The sequence below is a fragment of the Terrapene carolina genome, unplaced genomic scaffold (assembly GCF_002925995.2).
Source record: "Terrapene carolina triunguis isolate 2854851 unplaced genomic scaffold, T_m_triunguis-2.0 Scaffold228, whole genome shotgun sequence".
NCBI classification, from domain to species: Eukaryota; Metazoa; Chordata; order Testudines; family Emydidae; genus Terrapene; species Terrapene triunguis.
In genome coordinates, this window is record NW_020664579.1 from 85,609 (window position 1) to 103,297 (window position 17,689).

The following is a 17,689-nucleotide window of genomic DNA, read 5'->3' on the forward strand; positions in this document are numbered from 1 at the left end:
CCTTTCACCTTGGGACGCCATCTGAGGTTCAACGCCAGCCTCGATCACCAGCGTGGCGAGTTTGGGGGCTGTAAATCAGGGCTGATGGGTGCTGGGAACAGGGGGTTAAGAAAACTCCCTGCACTAAGCCTGGCTCCAGTTTAGGACCTCAGCCCTTGACGTTCATGGGCATCACAATCCCGCGGCATCTGCTCCCCCTCCAGTCTCCCCAGCGCCTGTGCTCACAGAGAGTCGCTCACCTTTCTTGGGACGGACGATGAGGGATATTTCCTGGTCCCCCTGCAGCCGGCAGTAACCGTCTATGAGATCGGCCATGTTCTCCGCCTCAGCCAGGGAGGGGGTTTTAATAGCCAAGGACTGTGAAACATGAAAGGTGGGGTTGGGCGGGGGGTGAAACCCAGGCGAACGTTTGCATCCAGCATCCAGATCTGCACCTTCCCAGCTGGACGGGCAACGGCTGGACGCTGCCTAGAGACGGAGCCTCTTGAGGCTCCAGGGGCTAGTGTTGAGATGCGCTGCCGTACTGAGCCCACCCCTCTCCCTTCTGGGACACTGGGGTCCAGCAAACCCAAACCACAAGCGACGGGTAAAGGGGTGTACGTGACACACCGGTGCCAGGGTGTGCGTCTAACCGTCCCCATTACAGGCTGGAGCTGGGGTCATGTCCACACTGAAGGGGCAGCAGGAGGTGCAGGATAACACCATGTTATGCCCTCAGAGAAGCACCTCTGTATCTGGCCCGATGCATTAATGTCTTTAAAGTACACCCGGGCAAGCCCATTGATTTCAGATGGGGACAAATCGGGCCCCTAACGTATTGGTCTGGCGCCATCTACAGCTATTGGCCTGCACTCACACCCTATGCTAATAACCGTGTCGGTCCCAGGATATTAAACAAACAGAATTTTGTCCAATAAAAGATATTCTCCCCTCCTCCCACCGCCCTTGGTAACATGTGACTGTTATAGAATCATCGAACCACAGGGCTAGGAGGGACCACCGGGACATCCAGTGTAACCCTCTGCCAAGTCACAGGATTTGTTGTGTCTAAACCATCCAAGGCAGATGGCTCCAGCCTCCTTTTGAAAACCTCCAGTGAAGAAGCTTCCACTGTCCTGCTGTTCTTACAGTGAGGGAGTTTTTCCTGAGATTTAATCTAACTCTGCTATGCTGGAGTTTGATCCCATTGCCTCTTGTCCTGCCCTCCGTGGCAAGAGAGAGCAGCTTTTCTCCATCTTTTCTATGGCAGCCTTTCAAGGATTTGAAGACCGCTCTCATATTCCCCCTTAATCTCCTCTTTTCCAAACTAAACATACCCAGATCCTTCAGCCTTTGCTCGCATGGCTTTCATCCCATCCCTCTGATCATCTTTGTCGCTCGCCTCTGGATACACAGTGGTGACCAAAACAGGACACGGTTCTCCAGCTGAGACCTACCCAGCGCCGAGTAGAGCGGTACTATCACCGCCCATGACTTGCATGTTATGCCTCTGTTCATACAACCTAAAATTGCGTTTGCTTTTTTTGCAACAGCATCGCGTTGCTGACCCCTACTGAGGTTGTGATCCACCACAACTCCCAGATCCTTCTCAGCAGTGCTGCTGACAAGCCAGTTATCCCCCAGTCTGTATTTGTGCAGTTGGTTTTTCGTCCCTAAGTGTACCACCTGCCAGTTGTCTTTGTTGAATTTCATTTTGTTGTCCAAAGCCCAGTTCTCCAATTTAACAAGAACCCTCTGATTTTTAGTTCTATCCTCCCAAATGTTGGCAACCCCCCCACCGTTGTGTGATCTGCAGATTTGATCAGTATATGTGACCCTGTGACCTTATTTCTGTTACTACTAAAACCACGGGACACACTTTTTTTTGCAGCTATTTTTAGAACAGTCGTCTCCCCAAACCCCTCCAAATAGTTCTCTGTCTCCCCTTTTTCTCCCCTCCTTTCTCTTTTCCAACCTTGGCACCAGGGGGAACAACTTTTTGATCATCACGGGCTCTTCAGTCTAGCAGACAACATCCCACGGCTGGGAGTTGAAGCTAGACCAATTCAGCCTGGAAACAAGGCGTCGTTTTTTAACAGGGAGGGTAATTAACCACTGGAACATTGTACCATGGGTCATGGTGGATTCTCCAGCGCGGGCAATTTTTAAATCCAGCCTGGATGTTTTTTTCTAAGAGATCTACATTAACTCAGAGAAGTTCTGTGGCCGGTGCGGTACAGGAGGGCAGAGCAGATGATCAGAGTGGTCCCTTCTGGCCTGGGATTCTATGTGGCTCTAGGACGGTAAGAGACACCTCAGCGCTGCCCATCTCCCCCCTTTACCTGGGGGGTCCCGGTGAGCGTCAGCTGCAGCATGGCTCTGCCCTCCTCCACGCTGCAACACTTGATGGATTTGATCTGCTTGAACTCCGCCAGGCAGGTTGGCTGCAATGCACCGAAACCCCAGTGTGATCACAACGCCTGCGGGGGCTGGGAGACAGCTCAGCAAGGAAGTCTCTCTCTCTCGCTCTCTCTCTCACACACACACACACACACACACACACACACACACATACATACACACACGGTCTATTTTGGGATACTCGTTGCATCTCCCTCATTCCATAAGCATCTCCACCTCCCCCAATTGCCATCAGAGGAACATGCTCTGGGTCCCAGCCCCGTGTTTGGGGGGTGCGGGGGGACTAAGCCCTTTCATCTTTTGGGGATTTAGCCCTGCCCTCCCCGCCCCATACCTTTGCTTCCTTGCTCGTCATCTGCCGGATGCCCTTGGGCCCGATCACCAGGTCCACCGTGATGTTCCACCCTTGCTGGAAGGGAGAGACAAGGACATGGGCACGGTCTCTGCTCTGCCTCCGAAACAGCCCCGTCCCCCTTCCCAAGGGCTTCTCGGCCAGGGGTTTGCTGGAGCACCCAGCACTGGTCAAGGGGGCTGGAGAACGGACCCCAAAGGGGGGGCCCGAGCAGCAGCACGGGGAGCGTCCCCACGCAGTCCAGCCCAGCGTGCCGGAGCCCCGGCCTGCGGAGAGCACCGTCAGTTCAGTCTCCATAGCCCATTCAGTCCTTGGCTTCTCCGCTGAGGCCAATCAGAGCGCCAGCAAGGGAAGGAGGGAGTGAGAGGCGGACGCTTGTCCGAGAACTGGGCTGAGACTCACCCCGTAATTCCCGGGGGGCTGAGTGGCCTTTACCTTCCATGTAGGGACTGTAACCAAGAAGCCGACCGCCCTGGCTAGCGCCGGGTGCAGCGCAGACGACGGCTCTGCTGGCTTTCCACACCCAGGGCTCTGCCGGGCCCATCTCAGTCCCCGCCTGCGGCATCCCACTGGATAGGGAGCTGTGAGCCGTCCCCTGCCAACATCCCCCTGCTGGGCCTCTCGTGGGCTGCGACTGCCGGCCGTTCAGAGACGTGCCCCGACCGCAGAAACTCAGCCAAAAACCACAGGATTCGAACCCAGGCCCCATAATAAGTCCCTGGTAGATGAAGGGGCAATGAAGACTTCAAACCGCTCGCTCCCTCCCCGCTGTTCAGCGGGTACGTGCCGCAGCAGCTGTGAGTGGAGCTGCGGGGAAGCCCCCTAGTACCCAGCGGGACACTCAAGCTGAGCTGGGGAGCCTGGGTCAGGTTTGGGGATGGGCCTGGGTCCAAATGCCGGGTGGAAATTCTCTGAAACTTGAGGGCACAAAGCTGAGTGGTGCAACCGCGGAACTTGCCCGACTCCCGGAGAGCTGAAACCACCGAGCTCCCCGCAGCATCAGCGGCTGCCGAGCCACACCGGATCTGCCCCAGCCAGCCCCACCCCGAAGTGACGGGAAAGCCACCGAGACCGGCGGCAGGGTGTTGGTGGCGGCTAGTGGCTTGAGCTACCTCCAGCTGCTGGAGAAATTCTGGGAGGGACAAACTCAGACACAGACGCTGCCTGGGAGACAGAGTCTGGGGCCACGTTTATGATCGGTTGGAGCCGGAGAGTTGAAAGCTGGGAGCAGTTGAAACCAAAGCCATGTTACTGTGTATGACCAGGGCAGGGGTCTCCAGTGCGGGAGCCACTTGGGGTTGCGGTATGGGGCGCAGAGATTACTGGGAGTTAATCTGTGCATAGGCGCCGACTCCATGGGTGCTCCGGGGCTGGAGCACCCATGGGGAAAAATTAGTGGGTGCTCTGCACCCACTGGCAACCAAGCTCCCCTCACCCCCTGCCCCACCTCCTCCTCCTCCCCTGAGCGCGCCGCATCCCCGCTCCTCCACCTACCTCCCAGCGCTTCCCGCCCGGCCACCGCCAAACAGCTGTTTGGAAGCATTAGCACACTCCGGGAGGGGGAGGAGGAGTGCGAACGTGGCACGCAGAGGAGGGGAGGTGGGGGGGAGGTGGGAAGAGGTGGGGCCGGGGCGGGGATTTGGGGAAGGAGTGGGAATAGGGGCAGGGGGGGGGGGGGGACGGGGGGGAAGGGTGGGGAAGGGGGGGGGGGGGGCGGGGCCTCAGGGAGGGGGGGGAGGGGGGGGCGGGACCAGGGACAAAGTGGGAGTCGAGCACCCTGGGAAAAGAGGGGAAGTCAGCACCTATGAATCTGGGGGTTACTTTCTGAGATGGGAACATCGGAATGGCCTGTCTCAAATCAGACCTGAGGTCCACCTAGCACAGCATCCTGTTTATGAGAGTGGCCAGCCCCTGTTGCTCCAGAAGAAGGTGCAAGACACCCTGTAATGGGACAACCTACCCCGAGGGGAAAGTCCTACCTAACCCCCGTCAGTGGCTGGCTTAGTCCCTGACGGGAGAGGGTTTATAACCCTACTACATTTTATGTCCTATCTAATGGACTTGTAATTCAGGATGTTTTTATCCCTATCGGTGCCTGTGTTATGCAGGAGATCAGACTAGATAACCACAACGGTCCCTTCTGGCCTTATAATCTATGAATCTACCAATGCCTAGTCCTTTTTGGAATCCTGCTGATACTTTGCCCTCCTGGAGAGCTAGTGGCGGGGAGTTCCACAGGCTGACTGTGTAAAAAAGTATTTCGTTGTATCAGTTTGAAATTGGCTGCCTTCCACGCTCATTGCATACCCCCAGGACCGAGCACAGAGAGCCAATCCCCAGCTGGTGTCAATTGGTGTCGTTGGCGGAGCTATGCTGAGGATCCGGCCCAGTATTCCTAGGAGGCTACGCCACTGATTTATACAATGGCCCCTATAATATCTTCAGTGTTGCTGTTATGCTGGAAGGCGCTCATGGCTGCCAGCAGGGGGCAGTCTTGGACCTAAAGACGATCACAGACCTCCTTAAAGCCAACGTGTGCCCACCACGCTCCGTCAGGAAGAGCGATCCAGCCCCTGTATGTGCTACCAACAACTTGCCCCTACTGCCCGGGGCGCTTGGCCACGTGGCAGGTGGAACGAGAGCTTTCCCGGGTTGTGAACGCAGGGCGGGGTTAGGATGTTGGGTTCGCAGCCTGTGCGCGTCGGAGGCAGAAAAAAGTCAGCGGGAGGTGCTGCAAGCGTGACCCTGGGAAGCAGAGGGGCACGAGCACGGGGATTTCCGAGCCAGGAAGCTGCCTGCTGTTTGTTTCCGCCCGCGTTCAGGGAACAGGCCTCTGTGTCGGTTCTTGGTGAATAACCGGGGACGGCGCCCAAGAACGGCCTGCTCTCGTGGCCCTGATTTCTCATCCTGACAGAAACAATCCTGCAAGGCTGGGCGACTCCGGCTAACTGCCCAGGCCCAGGGCCAGCGCTAGGCTCTGCCCTCTTCTGTACGCACCCTGACGCTTTCATTGCTGCACCTGGAGCAGAAGGTTACTGAGCTGCCCAGTTCTCCCCCCGCCCCGAGCGGTACGGTGAAGAGAGAAGCCGGCAGTGTGTCTAAATATTCCTTTCACCACTGAGGGGTCCCATTAGGGGGCAGCTGCAGGGTATTTCCAAGAGATCGGGAATCCCCTGCAGGGTCCTGTTGTATGTGCCGGGGTTTCCCTCGGGGAATTTTTCCCCTCCTTTGGCAATTCCCGGCAGGTACCTCCCAGGGCTCAGTCACGGCCCGCCCAGGGATCCGACTAGGCATTCGCAGCTCTGCTCCTCGGCCGGCTCCCGGTCGCTCACAGCAGGACAACTGGAAAGAAGCTGCCACATAATGCCTGGGCCACAGGGCAGCGAGTGGGTCTAAGGATGCCACGCTAGCGCTGAAGTCCAACTCCCCACCCCCACTCAGGCCTCGCCTGCTGGGCCTGCCCCGACTGGGGGCCTGATTCTGCTCTCCCGCTGGTGTAAATTAGAAGTAACTGCAGTGAAATGGTGTCAGAGGGAGCAGAATCAGGCCTTTGGTAAGGTGAAATGGAGCCTGGGCAGAGAGTCCGGTGCTTAGACCTTTGCACCAGCCCCTCCGCACGGGGCGAATTTCGCACTCAGAGCCCTGGGGCTGGGCATACCGTATATCCTGCCATATACTGGCCCTAAACCCCAGGCCAGCAGGAGATTTGGGAATACCGTATTTCCCCCTATATCCGAGCACTGATCCCCAGCCCTCCTCCCGACGCTAGCCATGGAGTGATGCGCTATTCGCCAGCAGAGGTTGGATTCTCAGGCTCTAGACAGGTGCCGGCTGGAGGCGTGTGACGGAACCGTATCGATCCCAGCCCCGGCCGCCGCGCCCCGTCTTCCCCACGCAGGGACTCACTATGAGCTCGCAGCGGTAGCTCTCCTGGTCAATGTTGGCGAAAGAGGCGAGGGTGTTGAGGAACTTCACGATGCACTCCTCCTCCCGCAGCAGGGCGTACTGCTGGAACGTCTGCTGGATCATCTTCCGGAACTGCTTGGGCTGAGGAGGGAACGGCGCCGGAGCCGGAGAGTCAGCGACAGGCCCCGCTGACTGGGTGTAAAGACCCAACAGCCGGAAGCAGCCCGGTCCGGGAGGCATCTGTGTAGCCAAACGCTTCCCCCTCCACATGCACAGTGTCTCCGCCAATGCACTTGAGTCCTGACCCCCCCCTCCCCCAGCTATTCCAGTGCTGGGCTCCCCACACACACAGCTCTGCCAGCGCCCCTCAACCCTGACCTACAACCCCCCCACACCCTGCTATTCTAACCCTGGGCTCCCCATACACAGCTCTGCCAACCGCCCTCAATCCCGGCTTCCAGTAACCCCTGATAATTCCTGTGAGCGGCTCCCCCAGCTCCGCTCCTTGACCAAGAGCACCTGACAATCCAGTGAGGGGCGCCGGAGAGCTCTGCCGAGGAGCTCCTAGATTTAGGTGAGTCCCTGCTGTTCCGCTCCCGGCCTGCCCCTTGCCCGGGACAGTTTCCCAGCATTGTCCCTCCTTGACGAAGGGTGAATTTCCCAGCCCACGTCCTAGGTGACGCTCAAGTCCACTTACGCTCCTAGGGTTGGCTTAGACCCTAGGCCTAGAGTGACACCTAAGTCTCATCCCTCTGCACCAGGGCTGGATTCACCCTAACGGCTTAACCCAGCTGCACGGAGCTGTTCTCAGTCCTAGCCTCCTGCACTGGCCACAAGTGTCCTTTGTCCATAACACCCCCAGGCCGGGCTCTGCAGCACCTCACCTTCAAATTCTCCTGCATCTGCTTGGGGAAGAACAGGTCCAGCCCTACTTCCTTTCTGAAAGGGAGAGAGAGCAAGAGACGCGCACACAGGTTAACGATCCCACAGGGACTCTGCAAAACCTACTCCTTTCATCCGCATTTCAGTGGCGCTTAGGCCATCTTTAAAATATCCTGCCTGGCGCATGGAGAGGTGCCAGGGGATGTGTGACACGCAGCCTGAGTCCCCCGGGTCGATGGCTTGGATGGGTCTCTGATCGGGGACGACTGGAGCTCAGCGCCACCTGATGGGCGACGGGTGGCCCCAAAGCGGTGCTCCCAGTCCAGTTCCTGGTTGAGGACCGTCCGCATCACAGCAGCCAGCCTCAGCAGAGATGCCAAGGGCCACAGAGACGGACCACCTCTCAGTGAGCCCTGCCCTCGGGACAGGGACTCTGGTACCGCCCCACTTTGATCCCTTTCTATTGTTGTGATCAGTAATGTTGCCTCATGCACCTGACGTGGTAGGGGATGATATGAGGAGGTTCGTCTCATGGCATTTCAGGCTTCCTGCGCTTATGATGATCCCAGCTTCCACCACTCTGGGTTTTATTCACCTGCAGTCGGGCCATGATGCTTCGAGGGGTGCGCACGCACATGCACACACACACACACGCGTTTCTGCAACGTCTCCAGGGCAGCCCACTCCAGAATCCTGGCCAGGATTTTGGAATAACCATCAAAGAGCCCCAACTCTAGAAAGTCCATTCCAGGCTTTACACTGAGCCCAGGGGATTCTGCAGGGATGGGATCTGGGGGATGAGGCTGTGTGTGGACACAATCAGCCATGCTGGTGGTTAGGTACTTAACTGGTGAGTCTCCCTCTGTGCTGGGATCTAGGGATCTGCCTAATCCCCTGGGCCATAATGTATAGGAGGAGGTTTTCTTGCCTTGATGAAGAGATCACATGGGATTGGATACCTTATTATCTGTGAGGACTGGGGAACTCCAAGGAGTGGGGGGGCGGGGGGGAAGCCAAGAAGAAATAGAACCTGGCCACTTACTCCAGGAACTCAAAGTTGGATTTCTTATCCAGGGCATTGTGCGGCATGTCCTTGTAGAACCTCCTGCAAGAAGAGGGAGACGTCAGGCGTCAACATACCGACCTCACACGTGCGCATCCTACACCGGGCGGGAGCAGGGGGGGGGCATGCAAGCAGGCTCCAAATGCCAGGGGAGCAGAACAGCCATCAGCTCATCTGGTGGCTCATTCGAACATTCAGTATGCAAAATGAGAGGTAGAAAATGATAGGAGGGTGGCAGACACCCCGTTAGCCTCACACTGAGACCAGAGTCAGGAAAGGGACCATTAAACAGATGGGCCCAGGTAAGAACCGCAGATGCAAAGGTAATAAGTTAGCTAAGTGTGCCACCGCCCCCTTTAGTGGCTCATTCTCAGAGAGGATACCAGCCTACCACTGCTACTAGCTAATGGAGTTACTCCTTCAGCTCATGTGGCAGAGGCCTGTAGCTTAGAGCAGAAAGTCCAGGGTTCTGTATCTGCTGCTTACCTGTGGTAGCCATGGTGTTACACAACTTTGGAGCGCTTTATACTCCCAACCTAGGTCTGGGTCTAAATTTGCAAATAGCCCCTGGGCTAAATTCTGTTTGAATCAGACATATGATGTTCCCACTGAAACTGAGCACAATGTGGTCCCCTCTCTGCGTAACAGGCAGGACCCAAACAATCGCAAGCTTTTGGGGTGTCTGGCTCTGGATTGAGACTTTGCATCTTGAGCCCAGCTGGACTATGAAGAGTGACAGTCAGAAAAGCAGGTGGCTCTGGGATTCTTCCCCCATCCGTGAGTTTCAGATCAAACATGCTCAGCTCCAGACTTTTGCTAACCACCCGCCTTGGCAGGTCCAGGCCAGCTGGGGTCCTCCTGCCTCTTATGAGCAACAAACTCACTGCAAAACTCTGATGGATTTCAAGAGGCCTGGGCTTTGCCTTGCAGCCTGGCTGACGATGCACAAGGGGTACAGAATCCGGGATAGCTCAGTGGTTTGAGCATTAGCCTGCTAAACCCAGGGTTGTGAGTTCGATCCTTGAGGGGGCCATTTAGGGAACTGGGGTAAAAATCTGTCTGGGGATTAGCCCTGCTTTGAGCAGGGGGTTGGACTAAATACCTCCTGAGGTCCCTTCTAACCCTGACAGTCTATCACAGCAGCGCGGCCTGCTCTGTTGCTGACTTGAGCAGAAAAACCCTGGGCCAAATCCTCAGCAGGCATAAATCAGCAAAGTCCCCACTGAGTGTTTCCTCACCCTAGCAAGGAACGGCTGCTGCCCTTCCTGACTCACGCCGGCACGTTAAGCAGGCACCGCCCATGTGCCTGCGTCTCACCGGGGCTGATGGCGACCGTGTTCAAGCCTGCCAGGCGGCATACCTATGTGCCACTGCCACCCGCCTTGGCACTGCTCTCTGCCAACTACCGACGACCGTGGGCGCAGAGGAGCCTCTGGTTATTTTTAGGGCCCAGCTCACATCTTGCTGCTCGAGTCCATCTGGCCCGCCGGAGTGATTGAGCTGGAACACGCCCACCTCCCACCGTGTTCTTCTAGCTGTAGGGCCAGAGAGCGCCATTCCCCGGCGCCCCTGGGAGCCGTGGGGCACTATAGCCCATAGCTCAGCTGCGCCGGTTTCTTCATCCTCATCTTTCTCTCTTCTCCCTCCTCCTGACACCCCCCTTCGTGCAGTGCAATGGCACTGGAATCTGACTTGAGCTTCCCGACCCACCACCACGTCCCAGGCGGATGGGACTCGGTCTAAAGGAGCTGCCCTCCCATCCCTAACAAAAACTGGAACTTCTCCCCGGTCCCTTTGCTGGGGGCTTGCTCCAGGCCGCCCCTGTTTTGCTCCAAGTGAGCTTCTGTCTTGGGGCAAAGGGACCCACAGTAGGAAAATGCTCTGCACTAGATGAGCCCTATTGTCCAAGGAGCTCCAAGCCCTTTACAAAGCATGATCCCATTTTGCAGAGGGGGAAACTGAGGCACAGAGAGGGGAAATGGCTGGAAACAGTGAGCCGGGACAGGATTCCCCGGCTCCTTGCCCTCTGCTGTTTTAGCCACTAGCCGGCGCTTTCTCCCAAACCTCTCTGGATCCAGCTACGCTGGAGACGTTTGTGGCTGGGATGCATGTTTAAGAAGGGTCCTTTCCCCTGGCCCCCCGGGGACGATCCCCTAGCGCTCAACGCCTGTTGTGCAAGGTACGTACCTGAGCTCCAGGCAGCCCAGCTGCAGGGCCATGCCCTCGCTCACCTTGCTGGCGTAGTGCTGCATGTAGTCGGTCCGGAGCTGCAAGGCCAGAGAGAGAGATCAGGAGGCCAGTTCGGTGTCCGGCATTCCCTCCCCCCCACACACAATCCCTCCTTGCCTCTCCCCTTTCCTGCGGCCACGGGGCTGCAGGCCCGAGAGCGGATGCCGCTGGGGCACGTGCAGGGCAAAGAGACTTATTTCAGGAACTGGAGCTGTTAGGTCTCCAGGCAAAAGGATTGCCCCTGGGGAGTCCCAGCTGCTAAGGCCTGGAGGGGGCATTACGATCAGTTAGTCCAGCGGTTCTCAAACCCTGGGTCAGCGCCCCATTTTAATGGGGTTGCCAGGGCCAGCCTTAGACTTGCTGGGACCTGGCGCTCAAGCTGAAGCCCAAGTGCCACACTCCCGGGGGCCTTGGGCTCCAGCCCTCCCCTCCTCCCACCCAGCTCGGGCTCTAGACCCTCTCCCCCATCTAGGGCATCGGGGCGTGGGCTCTCCCCCCGCCCCCGGGGTCATGTCGTAATTCTGTTGTCCGAACGGGGTCCCGGCACAGTGACGTTTGAGAAGCACTGGTCTGGCCTCCCACAGAATACAGGGCATAGAGCCTTGCCCAGCAATTCCTGCCTGTCGCCCATAGCTTTTGGGTGAGTTATGGTGGAGCTTTAAGAAAGAGACATCTGGTCTCGACTTAAAAACCACCTGGGATGGAGACACCACCCCATCCCTAGTAAGTGCTTCCAATTTAATTACCCTCCCTGATCAAACATGTGCTTTAGTTCTAGTCTGAATTTCTCTAGCTTCAGCATCCACCCCCTTGATCTTACTCTGCACTGAGATGAGAGAGGGCCAGCCCCAGAAGCTCACTTCTTCAGACGCGTCCCCGTTCTAACCACCGCTGCTGCTGGTCAACCCAGGGCCGTAGCAACAAAGAACGTGGCCCCCTCCGAACGGTGGCCCCCTCCGAACATATGTCCGGGCGGGGCCCCTTACAATGCAGAAACTGGAATGCGGTATTTATTTTGCCACTTTTAGGGGCCCCCTTTCTTGCGGGGCCCCCTCCGGTCGGAGGGTACGGAGGGCACTCGCTACGCCTCTGGGTCAACCCCACCCACACGGAGACTGCTGGCCAGGTCTTGGCAAGCGCTGGGCGCCCCCAGTTCCCAGCGACGTCTCTGGAATTTCGTAGGTGCTCAGAACATTTTTCAATCAGGCCCCAGTGTGGTGAGAGCGAGAGGGGAGAGAGATCCCCGGGAGAGGTGTGAATCCAGGGGGGATCACAGGTGGGTGCGGACGGGAGGCCAAATTCAACACTGGTGCAAGAGGGCACAATGCCACAGTAGTCAGCAGAGTCGGCGTGTTGCAAATACTCTGACCTGCTGGTAGAAGTACAGTAAGGTGGTCCTGTCCTCTATGAAGCGCTCCATGTAGTCCTCAGGGAGGTAGCGGATTTGGAGGTCGTACCTTCAAGCAAACAACAAGTCATCTCTTTGGAGTGTCCGCTCTTCCGAGGAAGGGTCTTTCTTTCTGCAAAGCGCCCAGTCCCTACCGCTATCTGCCGACACCGCTCGCCCCTGCTGTCCCACTCCGCAATGTGCACTGGGGAGATTCAGCGGAGCCCCCCGGATCCAGGTGTGACGGGTCCGTGCAGACCCTACAGCCCCCGACTGCCCTCCCGCCATGGCCACCTCCCATTAGGCGGGGGCAGGGTGTGCCGGAGGGCGATATCTGCTCCGATCTCCGTACCTCCACTCGGCCTCCAGGTGCAGGCACTCGTACTTGTCCTGCACCTCGCCTACCGTCAGGTCCGGGTGCAGCCAGTGGATCTCGTCGGACTTCACGTGCTTGAGGCGCAGGCCGTAGCACTCGGCCAGCTGGATGTCGGGCCCGATCCTGCCGCTCAGCAAGATGGAGTGGATGACCTCCTGCAACCGGGGACGGGGAGGGAGATCGAGTGAGAACACAGACGCCCCTTCCCCCGTGGCATCACCCCTTCACCCAGCACAAGCAGTAGCTTGGCACGGACATCCTGGGGTGCTGGGTTCCCCAGTGCGTCTCCCGTATTAGATTCTCACACTCTCTGGCGTAGGAGCTGCCTGTAGGTAGTTTGTTCAATGGCTCTGGGCACCCCCACTATACACACTGTCCCAGCACCCCAGGGCATGCGATAAGCACCAAGAAAACACATCAGTGTCATTTGAACTAGTCCCACTAGAGGGTGCTGTGACACAGCTGTTGGACTGGCTCCGACCCCAGGGCCACCAGACACACTGGCTCCTGGGCACACAGCCCGCTGTTCATTTCAGGGGGTTTACAAAGCAGTGCTGTGATACCAGCCTGTACTTTGAACTAAATACAATGGGCCTGACGCTGAGCTGGCGTCAGGTGGTGTTGCCCCAGAAGATCTAGCCCAGCACCTGAAAATCTGGCCCGGTGACGGGAGGTTAAGGAATTAATTTATTTCAAATGCTGCTGTTTTTCCTGTTAAAACTTAGAGACACCCCCCCCTCCACCCCAAAACTGAAATCAGAACGTGAATGTTTGCAGTGTAAGCCAGCAAGGCTTTTTAGTGAAACAATGTTCTTTGAGTGCAACAATGTATTGAAAGAAAGAAAGAAAGAAAGAAAGAAAGAAAGAAAGAAAGAGCCGTACACAAGGTTTTTAGTGGTTGAGTTGTTTGCACAGTTGGCATCAGGCCATACTAGCTTGTCTGGGTACAGCCCGGCTATACACTCTGCTCTTCAGGGTTACAGTGCAGACATCTTTTGTTGCCAGTTTATCACTGGGACCTTGGAAAATCAGCAGAACTCGGTTTGCAGCTAAATAAAGGACATCTTCCATTTTTTTTCTTTTCCTTGCGTGGCTGACGGTACAACGGGGCCAGATCCCCACTGGTGTCAGTAGCACCCTGTTGACTTCAGTGGCGCTCTTGCCAATTGACGCCAGCTGACTACCTATGTGAATGCCACCTGCCTGGCCCTGCCCCTTTCATCACATCAGCAGCCTGGCTGCTCTGACCTTCCCCCTGAAAAGCTGTTGCCGGCTCTGCACTTCTGGCCTCCTTGGACTCCTCCTTCCAGCCGCCCAGTGTGAGGCTCGATACGAACAGGAGCACACGCAGCGGGAAGAACTAGGCCAAGAAATGCTTCTGCTGTCACTAATTTTAGCAGCTTCCTGGCCACGCAGGGTTGCCTACCTCTGCCATAACAGTGAGGGACTCAGCTGAGATATACAACACAAGCCTTAACCACTCCCAGTCATTAAAGATTCCCATACACACTCCTGCAAGAAGAGGAGTATTAACCCTAGTGCTTTGACCAAATGCAAGCTCAAGTAATTACATCCTGCCTAACTAATCCCCACCCGCTTTGGTACGGTAACATTCTTCACCTTCCACTCTTTCGTCACTGTGTCCTGTTAGCTGCCACGTTCTGCCCCAGAGGTGGCTGCACGTCAGTGCTGGGTGAAGCAATCCCCAGAGGCTGTATGTAGTTTGTAAATCCGTTTGGCGATCATCATAAGAACGGCCATACTGGGTCAGACCAAAGGTCCATCGAGCCCAGTATCCTGTCTTCTGACAGTGGCCAATGGCAGGTGTCCCAAAGGGAATGAACAGAACACGGAATCATCAAGTGATCCATCCCCTGTCGCCCATTCCCAGCTTCTGGCAAACAGAGGTTAGGGACACCATCCCTGCCCATCCTGGCTAGTAGCCATTGATGGACCTATCATCAGGAGATGGAAGGCGGCAGGTTCTGAGCCAGATTCATCCCTTGACTCAAGTCAATGGCTCTACACCTGAGGTGAATTCATCTCTATATGCGGAAGGTGGGGGTTAGACTTGTTGCCGTTGTTATCCCAACATATTGGTCAATGATCCCAGACATCTTTTGAACGTTAACCCTAATTCAGTTTCCTGTCTTTGTAGCAAAAACAACAAGGAGTCTGGTGGCACCTTAAAGACTAACAGATTTATTTGGGCATAAGCTTTCGTGGGTAAAAACCTCACTTATGCCCAAATACATCTGTTAGTCTTTAAGGTGCCACCAGACTCCTTGTTTTTTTTGTAGATACAGACTAAGGCCTGGTCCACACTACCCCCCCACTTCGGACTAAGGTACGCAAATTCAGCTACGTTAATAACGTAGCTGAATTCGAAGTACCTTAGTCCGAACTTACCGCGGGTCCAGACGCAGCAGGCAGGCTCCCCCGTCGATGCCGCGTACTCCTCTCGCGGAGCAGGAGTACTGGCGTCGACGGCGAGCACTTCCGGGATCGATCCCAGAACATCGATTGCCTGCCGTCGGACCCGGAGGTAAGTGTAGATGTACCCTAACACGGCTACCCCCTGATACTTGTCTTTGTAGCGTCCATTTATTTCCAAAACTACAATGGCTTTGCTAGCTTTGGGGCCACCGACTGGACCTTTCAACCTTCATCTCACCTCGGCAGCCCTGTCTCCACATAACACCTTCCAGGGCTGTCGGTGAGTGTAGAGCTCGTGGCAGTGAAGAGAAAATACAGAACTACCCTGTCTCCACGGACCTCTTTACGAGCTGCCTCTTTAAAGCACAGCGTGCTGCTAAGAACTAACAGTCGCACCTGGAGGCCCCAGCTGAGTTCAGGGAGCCCTTGTGCAAGGTGCGGTACAGACAACATATTAAGAGACCATTCATTTCCCATACAGCTTTCAATCCAAATAGGATGGGAGAAAGGAACTATTCTCCTACTGGTACGGATGAGGAACTGAGGCTGAGGGAGACGACGGGATGGACATGCAGTAAGTCGTCCATAGCTCCAGGAATCAAACCGAGAGCTCCTGAGTCTCAGTACAGTGCCACAACGCTGACCTTCCTCTCCAAGTGATGAGCCAACCAAGGGCCAGCAGCCTGTGACTCTCTAACCACTCTCCTACTGAACCCAGAACCAAGAGACAAGAAGCTCCATGTCCCTTTGCCAACCTGCGAGCTAGCCAGTCCCTCCCATAGCAGGCCCTTGTCTACCACTAGAAATGCACAGGTTGCAGATCTCCGCTGGCTTGTAGATGCTCAGTGGAGGGGAAAGGTTTTGGAGGGGAACCCCTGGGCAAATAGTCTTCAGGAGACTACAAGTGACCTAGCACATCTGCTACGGGAGAATCACCAGTCCCCGCTTCGGTGTTAAGCCTGAATTTCCATGGATGAATCAAGCTGAGGAGAGGAGAAGAAACAGGCCGCGGTGTTGCCCCTAAGTGGGGAAGAGCTCATCTGGATAATACATGACTTGAGTAAGGCTTTTGATACCGTCTCACATGACCTCATAACCAAACTTGGAAACAGCCTAGACAAAGCTACTACACAGTGGGTACACAGCTGGCTGGAAAGCGGTACTCAGACAGTAGTTAGCAATGGCTCACAATCGAACTGGAAGGGCCTATCAAGTGGGGTCCCCCCAGAGATCTACCCCAGGTCTGAGTCTTCACATCTTCATCAATGGCATAGGGAGTACACTCAAAAAGTTTGCGGACGATACCAAGCTGGGAGGGGTTGCAAGCGCTTTGGAGGACAGGATCAGAATTCAAAATGATCTGGACAATCTGGAGAAATGGTCTGAAATATATAGGATGAAATTCAATATGGACAAATGCAAAGTACTCCACTTAGGAAGGAACAATCAGTTGCATACATACAAAATGGGAAACATAAGAACAGCCCTAATGGGTCAGACCAAAGGTCCATCTAACTCAGTATCCTGTCTTCTGACAGTGGCCAGTGCCAGGTGCCCCAGAGAGAATGAACAGAACAGGTAATCATCAAGTGATCCATCCCCTGTCGCTCATTCCCAGCGTCTGGCAAACAGAGGCTAGGGACACCATTCCTGCCCATCCTGGCTAATAGCCATTGATGGACCTATCCTCCATGAACTTATCTAGTTCTTTTTTGAACCCTGTTATGGTCTTGGCCTTCACAACATCCTCCGGCAAGGAGTTCCACAGGTTGACTGTGAACTGTGTGAAGAAATACTTCCTTTTGTTTGTTTTAAACCTGCTGCCTATTAATTTCATTTGGTGACCCCTAGTTCTTGTGTTATGAGAAGTAGTAAACAACACTTCCTTATCTACTTTCTCTACACCTGTCATGATTTAATAGACCTCAATCATATCTCCCCTTAGCCGTCTCTTTTCCCAGCTGAAAAGTCCCAGTATTATTAATCTCTCCTCATATGGAAGCTGTTCCATACCCCTAATCATTTTTGTTGCCCTTTTCTGAACCTTCTCCAATTCCAATATATCTTTTTTGAGATGGGGTGACCACATCTGCACACAGTATTCAAGATGTTGGCGTACCATGGATTTATATAGAGCAGGGGTAGGCAACCTATGGCAAGCGTGCCAAAGGTGGCACGCGAACTGATTTTCAGTGGCACTCACACTGCCCGGGTCTTAGCCACCCGTCCGGGGGGCTCTGCATTTTAATTTAATTTTAAATTAAGCTTCTTAAACATTTTAAAAACCATATTTACTTTACATACAACAATAGTTTAGTTATATATTATAGACTTATAGAGAGAGACCTTCTAAAAATGTTAAAATGTATTACTGGCACGCGACACCTTAAATTAGAGTGAATAAATGAAGACTCGGCACACCACTTCTGAAAGGTTGCTGACCCGTAATATAGAGGCAACATGATATTTTCTGTCCTATTTTCTATCCCTTTCTTAATGCTTCCCAACATTCTGTTCGCTTTTTTGACTGCCGCTGCACATTGAGTGGATGTTTTCAGAGAACTATTCACAATGACTCCAAGATCTCTTTCTTGACTGGTAACAGCTAATTTAGACCCCATCGTTTTATATGTATAGTTGGGATTATGCTTTCCAATG

The 17,689-nt window shown here is 55.0% G+C and overlaps 1 protein-coding gene across 2 annotated transcripts in view; it reads right to left on the minus strand.

Moving 5' to 3' along the window:
• The window catches only part of PTK2B (protein tyrosine kinase 2 beta), a 116,728-nt gene that overhangs the window by 22,306 nt on the left and 76,733 nt on the right, over positions 1 to 17,689 (minus strand). The window contains exons 3-11 of one of the 2 annotated variants that reach the window (XM_026656341.1): positions 12,572 to 12,750; positions 12,202 to 12,289; positions 10,791 to 10,870; positions 8,583 to 8,645; positions 7,543 to 7,597; positions 6,659 to 6,799; positions 2,735 to 2,809; positions 2,322 to 2,423; positions 240 to 357 (exon numbers count right to left, since the gene is read on the minus strand). In XM_026656341.1, coding sequence (XP_026512126.1) covers positions 240 to 357; positions 2,322 to 2,423; positions 2,735 to 2,809; positions 6,659 to 6,799; positions 7,543 to 7,597; positions 8,583 to 8,645; positions 10,791 to 10,870; positions 12,202 to 12,289; positions 12,572 to 12,750 — 901 coding nt within the window. The remainder of the gene's footprint in view (positions 1 to 239; positions 358 to 2,321; positions 2,424 to 2,734; positions 2,810 to 6,658; positions 6,800 to 7,542; positions 7,598 to 8,582; positions 8,646 to 10,790; positions 10,871 to 12,201; positions 12,290 to 12,571; positions 12,751 to 17,689) is intronic. The other variant, XM_026656342.1, reaches the window with a different exon arrangement.